This window comes from Notothenia coriiceps, unplaced genomic scaffold (genome assembly GCF_000735185.1).
Source record: "Notothenia coriiceps isolate Sejong01 unplaced genomic scaffold, NC01 NC01_scaffold00027572, whole genome shotgun sequence".
Lineage (NCBI taxonomy): Eukaryota > Metazoa > Chordata > Actinopteri > Perciformes > Nototheniidae > Notothenia > Notothenia coriiceps.
In genome coordinates this window covers 3,672-11,715 of record NW_011360273.1, presented here as the reverse complement: position 1 = coordinate 11,715, position 8,044 = coordinate 3,672, and the positions used below count along the sequence as shown (strand labels likewise).

The following is an 8,044-nucleotide window of genomic DNA, read 5'->3' as shown; positions in this document are numbered from 1 at the left end:
CTTTAAAGTAGAGACACTACATACTGATATACACCTGAACATCAGCAGGAGAGGACTCTTTAAAGTGGAGACACTACATACTGATATACACCTGAACATCAGCAGGAGAGGACTCTTTAAAGTAGAGACACTACATACTGATATACACCTGAACATCAGCAGGAGAGGACTCTTTAAAGTAGAGACACTACATACTGATATACACCTGAACATCAGCAGGAGAGGACTCTTTAAAGTAGAGACACTACATACTGATATACACCTGAACATCAGCAGGAGAGGACTCTTTAAAGTAGAGACACTACATACTGATATACACCTGAACATCAGCAGGAGAGGACTCTTTAAAGTAGAGACACTACATACTGATATACACCTGAACATCAGCAGGAGAGGACTCTTTAAAGTAGAGACACTACATACTGATATACACCTGAACATCAGCAGGAGAGGACTCTTTCAAAACATCAGGATGATAAAAGAGTTTCTTAGGGAAACTTTCTTGATCCATCTAAGTTGCAGTTTGAGAAAAATTACATGAGTTGAGAAAAAATGTAGTGAATAAATTACATGAGTTGAGATAAAATAAATTACATGTTACCTGTGTTTTCTATCATTAGATCCTCCAGATGTTTCTCACTGACACCCAGTCTGACCTCACGAGCTGAACATGAAAACCATTCATGTTTAATTTAAAGGTTTTATATTTGTATTGTTAAAGTGTTTTGAAGAGCTTACCTTCACTGTGTTTCTCCAGCTGCTCCAGTTGTGTCCCAGTAATTTTAAGTCTGACTTTCAGAGCTGATAAACAATTGAATGTTATTCAATTATATTTTTACTGAGTCTGGATTTAAAGTGTAAATGATAAAGTTAATACAACTATAATTCTACCTGTAGTGTTGGTTTGACTTTCTGTCAGTCTCGACTCCATCAGGGAAAGTTGAACAGACTGAACTGAAAACACAAAATCAAACCAACAACAAATCTTGTTAAATTCTTTCAATAATCTGTATTTAACAAGAACGATCAGAGTTGATCCATCGTATAAATTGGGTGGATCCTAAGTGTTTTCTGTGTTCAGATCATCCAGCTGTTTCTCAGTGACTCCCAGTCTAACCTCCACAACTGAACAGCAAACTATTCAAATTTAATTTAATGGTTTGATTAGTGATTATTTAACGTTTTTATTGAAGGGTTAATGATATTACCTGCAGTTTGCTGCTCCAGTTGTTTCTCAGTGGATGTCATCCTGACATCCAGAGCTGATAAACAATCAGATGTTATTCATTTATTTATTTACTGAGTCTGGAGGTAAACTCTTCAGTAAAGTCAAGATAAGTGTTAATACAAACGGTTATGTACATCTAACTCTACCTGTTGTGTCTTTTTCACCTTCTGTTAGTCTCGACTCCATCAAGGAAAGTTGAACGGACTGACCTGAAAACACAAAATCAAAATAAACAAATATCAATCTAATTATATGTTGTAATTTGTATTACTCAATACAAGAGGTTTATACATATGTTCAGAGGTTCAGCAAATACTGTGAAGAACCCCAATATGTTTTTACAAAATCATAACGTTTCATTCTTGCAGATTAAAGAGTTCCTCAGGGAACGGTGTTGGGTCTTCTACAGTTTCAGTCTGAAGATATATATTAAACGTTTTTACCTGTGTTTTCTGTCTTCAGATCCTCCAGTTGTTTCTCACTGACACCGAGTCTGACCTGCAAAGCTGAACTCCAAACAATTCATGTTATTTTAACGGTGTCATTTGATGGTGAATTATTTAATATCATAGAGTTTATTATTTACCTGCAGTTTGCTGCTCCAGTTGTGTCTCAGTGGATCCCAGTCTGACCTCCAAAGCTGATTAACAATCAGATGTTATTCATTTATATATTTACTGAGTCTGGATTTAAACTGTTCAGTAAAGTCTAGATTAGAATGATACATTTACTGTATATGAACATTTAAATATAGATTTAACTCTACCTGTAGTGTTTTTTAGACTCTCTGTCATTTTGGACTGCATCAAGGAGAGTTGAACAGATTGAACTAAAAACACAACATCAAGGCCAACAAATATAATCTTGTTATATTATTACAATAATCAGTATCGTAATAAGTTGAATAATCAAACAATATTTGAAAAAAGGACCGTCAGGGTTCATTCAAGCTTATAAGGCGTTACTCAGAGAACAGAGTTGGATCCTCTACAGTTTCAGTCTGATGATATACTTATAGATTTATACCTGTGTTTTCTGTCTTCAGATCATCCATCTCTTTCTCATTGGCACCACATCTGACATCTATAACTGAACAACAAATCATTCATGTTTAATTTAATAGTATAATTAATTATTAATCAATATTAATATTGAAGACCTAACTATGTTACCTTCATTGTGATTCTCCAGCATCTCCAGTTGTGTCTCAGTGGCTCTCACTCTGACATTTAGAGCTGATTAACAATCATATGTTATTTATTCATATATTTAAATGTTTGGATGTATACTCTTCAGTAAAGACAAGATCATATAGATAAGTGTAATTACATATGTCAATATAAATATAACTGTACCTGTAGCGTTGTTTTGAGATTTCGTCAGTCTCGACTCCATCAAGGAAAGTTGAACGGATTTAACTAGAAACAGAAAATCACAACAAACAAATATTTCTTTTTTTTTTAATGTTCCACTACTATGTATTATGATTACTAATGTAATGTTCATTGGTAATAATGGAATATTATTTAATAGCTGACTAAGAGAGGTAAATATGTCAGTTCAGAGGGTTAGCAAGTTTTGCAAAGAACCCTTATATATTTGAGATTTCCAAAAGGACAATCAGGGTTCATTCTAGTTTCTAAAGGAGTTCCTCAGGGAACCATTTTGGATCCTCTACAGTTTCAGCCTGAAGATACAGTATATTGAAAGGTTTTTACCTGTGTTCTCTGTCTTCAGAACTTCCAGCTCTTTCTCACTGACACTCAGTCTGAACTCCAGAGCTGAACAGAAAAAAATTCATGTTTAATTTAATGCTTTAATATACGATTATTTAAAGGTAATATTAATTATTTTACCCGCAGTTTGCTGCTCCAGTTGTGTCTCAGTGGATCCCAGTCTGACCTCCAGAGCTGATCAACAATCAGATGTTATTCAATTATATGTTTATTAACTGAGTCTCGTTTTATAATCTTCAGTCAGAAACATAATTGTAAATACAATTGTTATTATAAATCTAACTCTACCTGTAGTATTGTTTTGAGTTTCTGTCAGGCTGGACTCCATCAAGGAAAGTTGAACAGATTGAACTAAAATACACAACATCAGAACAAACAAATATAATCTTTAAACATTTTTACAATAATATTGTTTCAATCTGAAAATGTTTATTTAAAGGTTTTTACCTGTGTTTTCTGTCTTCAGATCTTCCAACTGTTTCTCACTGGCACTCAGTCTGACCTCTAACGCTAAAGAAAAAACAGAAAATATCAGATTAATTAATAACTAATTAGAACTGTTGTTAATACACATTATAAAGTAAATATATGTCTACCTGTAGTGTTGTTGTTGTCAACTAGTTTCGAGCCCATCAAGGAAAGTTGAACAGACTGAACTAAAAACACAAAATAAATTGGACAAAAACAACAATACTCGTTAAGTTAAATGGAAATGCCCTAGTTACACAACACAACACATAACCAAAGCATAAAATAATATGTTCATTAATATATTAAGATTTGTACCTGTTTTTTCTGCTTTCAGATCTTCGAGCTGTTTCTCACTCTTACTCAGTCTTACCTCCAACTCTAAAACACATCATAAATATCTTATTTAATTATAACAAACACAGACTTCCATTGATGAAAATATGTCATTGCTGCCTGTTAGTTTGGACACCATCAAGGAAAGTTGAATAGAACGGACTAAAAACACAAAATAAATCAGACAAAAAATACATAATTTCGTATTTGTTTTATTGCAATTGTTTGGAAATATTGTAGATACATATGTAACACGCCACTGCTGCAGCACTAAGGTGTATTTTAAGAATTTTAAATGTGTGTTTATTCATTTGTTGTTTGTTAAAAATAGTTGAAGCACATATTTCATACCAAAAAAATCAAAAAGGATGATTAATGAGTTCCTCAGGGAACCTTACTGGATCCTCTGGGGTTTCGGTTTGAGGTAGCACTACATGCACAGTTTGAGCTAAAATAAAGTACTTCCAGTTTGAGTCACTTTCGTTAGCTGAAACATTTCGAGTGCTACCTGTGTTTTCCGTCTTCAGATCTTCTAGCTGTTTCTCACCGGCACTCAGTCTGACCTCGAACGCTAAAGAGAAAACAGTACATTTCAGATTAATTAATAAATAATGACCACATGTGTTGATGAACATAATAGAGTCGATATATGTGTACCTGTAGTGTTGTTGCAGTTTTTCAGTTTGGACTCCATCATGGAAAGTTGAACAGATTTAACTAAAAACACATATTAGATTGGACAAAAGCAACACTACTCATTAAGTTCTATGGAAAAGTCGTAGTTACACAAGTAAACAAAGCATAACATAATAATTACCTCGAAATATGAAGGTTTTTACCTGTGTTTTCTGTCTTCAGATCTTCCAGTTGTTTCTCACTGACACCCAGTCTCACCTCCAACTCTGAAAGAAGTGAGTCAGCAAGTTCTGTAATACCTTACTACCAAAAAACCACAACTCAACTCATTACTTCTGAAGTAATTAATTGACAAACTAATTAACGAACAGATGGATGATGTACCTGCGTTCATTTTGTCCAGCTGACTCTCAGTCATATTGAGTTTTCTCTGCAGATTCATCACTTCCAAGGTTTGATCTGAAACATAAGCATGAACTAAACTGAACTGCAGTAAAACTATGTTTGGGTTTAGCTGTGAACTTTTTTGTGTAATTCATTCATAATTTCGTAAATTATCTGTTACCTGTCCTGTCAGTCTGCTGCTGCTGCTGCTTTACTTGACTCTCAGCAGAGTTCAGTCTGAACTGCAGCTGTTTAACGGTATCAGCCTGAACTGAAAATAAGAGAGGAAACACAGGAAGTGGCATCACCTATCAAAACCTGCTGCATCTCTTTTTGAAAGAGCCTGATTCACCTTTCATCAAATGGCATACGGGAATGTATTGCAAGTATTCTTGTTTGGGTAAAAATACTCCATTTACAAGTAAAATCCTGCACTTAAAGTACATCTTGCTGACAATTCTTATGTACTCTCCAGTGCCAAAATAAACATTTTGCTGAAAAGACTTACACATGTTCTGTGCCGTAGTGTTTCTCACCTGTGTTTTGTGTCTTGAGTTCCTCCAGGTGTCTCTCTACAGACTGCAGTCCACTGGTATGATCTGAAACAATATTCAAAAGAATATTAATGGCATTTGCTGACTGATAGGGTAAATTAAAGATTGTATGTGACCCACCTGCAGAGTTTCTCTTCAGCTCATCCAGGTGAAGGCGGCTGGAGTTTAGTCTGCTGCTGATCTCTGACACTTGATCTGAAATAAATTAACAATCACAATCAAAATGTAACACTAAAGTAACTCAGAGACAAGTGGTCTGACGGTAACACAGACTTTCCTCTTGATTAGGTGATTCTCAATACTAAGAATGGTTCAGAATAAATAAACAAACTATTGATTGTGTGAATATATAAATAATTTAGTAGGTGAGTAAATGAGATCAGATGAAAGATTAATTGATAAATATTTGGTGTAGGTATACATTATTAAACATTTCATAAATGGCGGGATGTTTGGTGATAAAGACCTCGTATGAAGCTGATCTCGCTTCTCTCTGCAGATGAATTCAGTTTTTTCTCCATCGAGTTAAGTCGGCCCTGCAGAGCTGCAACAACACACGAAAATCACAAAAACGAATTTTTATTTCCAAATGATTTGCTTTAAGTCTTATTTTGTCTTACATAATTGTGTATTAAGTTTAAACAAAAGTTATTTTATTGAAATATTTTTTGTTTTTGTCTTGATCTGTATATTTGGTATTGAGGTAAAATCAACAGAGAGATACACAACTTTAGTTATAATATTTTGATTACGTTACTGAATGCATTTTCTAACAGATGATTAGTGATTGTATCGCCGTACATATTTGAATTAACCCTTCCAACCCCAATGTACTTATACTGAAAGCAACATTGACGATTATTGATTATTTTGTATTAATGGATCAAGTTATCTCACCTCGTGTTTTCGTTTTCAGCTCCTCCATCTCAGCTGATCCGTTGCAAGATGTGACTGCTCGGAAATAAAAATGATAAAAGTTTGTTTAACATTATAACTTTAAACTCTTTTCAGTGTTTATTTGCTCCATATGACATGTGAAAGTATTTTACGTTTGGGACATTTTTGTGATTAGGTTAGTTCAGCAGTTAAATCCATAGCACTCCTTTAAAGTGAGATTATGAACGCCACAATCAGGACTACATTTCCTACAATTACACATCAAAGAGAATAGCCTCTAATAATTCATGGTTTAACAGATAATTAAGTAGCTGTTAGCAGATATAATTACAGGGTTTGTTTTAACACGAGATCTGGTTACAAAAGCATTGTAGTTACAATATAGTTAATACATGTTTTTATATGGACTATAATGATCATAAATTAGGTTAAAATAAAGAGTTTCTACAGCGAGGAAAAGAGAGATGAATCTGACCTGAAGTCTGTCTGATCAGCTCCTTTATCACACTCTCAGTCTTACACAGTCTGACTGCGATCTCTGAAAACACCACAAACTAAAGGTTACTCCAGAAATATCCTTGATGTGAGATTTTGTTTTGAGAGTGTGAATTTAAAAAGCTTTAAATCTTTGTCGGATTAACATAATCTATAATTACTGCAATGGACATAAGCTCTCATTTTATATATTTGAATGTATTCATGATCCATAATCTATTTTGTGCCAGGGTGATATGCAAACGTTTTCCTCCATCTTTAATACTGATTTAAAGACGTTTCAACTTTAACCTTTAATTACCACTACAGGCTACATGGGGCGCTGCTGAGCATCATTCATACACCTTCTCTCTGTAGAGTGGTGCAGGAATGAGTCAAAACATTCGGAATAAATTGGCATTTTACCATTTCCCTCGACTAAACGTCATCACGCTGAACATTAGCCACCTTTAGCTTAGCGGTGGTGACGTGAAGTCATGTGTCAGTCAACTGACCTCAACAACTACCGGCCAATCTCCAACCTTCCCTTCCTTAGTAAAATCTTGGAAAGAGCAGTCGCCGACCAACTCCACCATCACATGTCCAACCATGAGCTCTATGAACCCTTTCAATCTGCCTACCGGACCCACCACAGCACAGAGACTGCCCTGATCAAAATCACCAATGACCTCCTCATCGCAGCTGATTCAGGCTCCATCACTACACTAATTCTCCTAGACCTCTCTGCAGCCTTTGACACCATCTCCCATAATATCCTCCTCACCCGCCTGTCTGAACTCCTTGGCCTCACTGACTCCGCCCTCTCCTTCTTCCACTCATACCTCTCGGACCGGGCACAGTTTGTCACACACGCTGGCTGCAGCTCCCCCTGTGCTTCTCTGTCAACCATGGAGTCCCCCAAGGCTCGGTGCTCGGTCCCCTTCTTTTCACAATATACATCCTTCCGATTGGTGATATCATCCGCAGCCATGGTCTCTGTTTCCACTCCTATGCCAACGAAACCCAACTGTACATCAGCGCAAAACCCCCCCCTCAGTCACTAATCAACGGCATACACTAAATTAAAACATGGATGACCACCAACCTACTCAAACTAAACAGTGATAAAACTGAACTCATGGTTGTGGCCCCCAAGGCACTGCTCGGGAAGGTTGGAGATCTGCTCCTCAACATCGACGGTTCCATCATCTCCCCATCCCCTCAGTTCCGCAACCTTGGAGTTGTCTGGGATTCAACCCTCTCATTTCAAAACCACATCAAATCCGTTTCAAAATCAGCCTTCTTCCACCTCAGAAATATTTCAAGACTCC

At 36.0% G+C, this 8,044-nt stretch overlaps 1 protein-coding gene across 1 annotated transcript; it reads right to left on the bottom strand.

The window, feature by feature from the left end:
• Positions 1-582: 582 nt before the first annotated feature.
• Positions 583-6,774, bottom strand: LOC104957705 (centrosome-associated protein CEP250-like). The gene is made up of 27 exons (XM_010785362.1): positions 6,715-6,774; positions 6,240-6,293; positions 5,809-5,886; positions 5,463-5,537; positions 5,325-5,387; positions 4,970-5,059; positions 4,789-4,863; positions 4,608-4,670; positions 4,426-4,485; positions 4,277-4,339; positions 3,751-3,813; positions 3,561-3,620; positions 3,412-3,474; positions 3,253-3,315; positions 3,085-3,138; positions 2,947-3,009; positions 2,584-2,646; positions 2,401-2,463; positions 2,255-2,317; positions 1,995-2,057; positions 1,815-1,868; positions 1,672-1,734; positions 1,375-1,437; positions 1,209-1,262; positions 892-954; positions 739-801; positions 583-664 (listed from the first exon to the last, which is right to left on the bottom strand). The coding sequence occupies exons 2-27, from the start codon at positions 6,265-6,267 to the stop codon at positions 591-593; spliced, it is 1,647 nt and encodes a 548-aa protein (XP_010783664.1). The 5' UTR covers positions 6,268-6,293; positions 6,715-6,774; the 3' UTR covers positions 583-590.
• Positions 6,775-8,044: the final 1,270 nt, after the last annotated feature.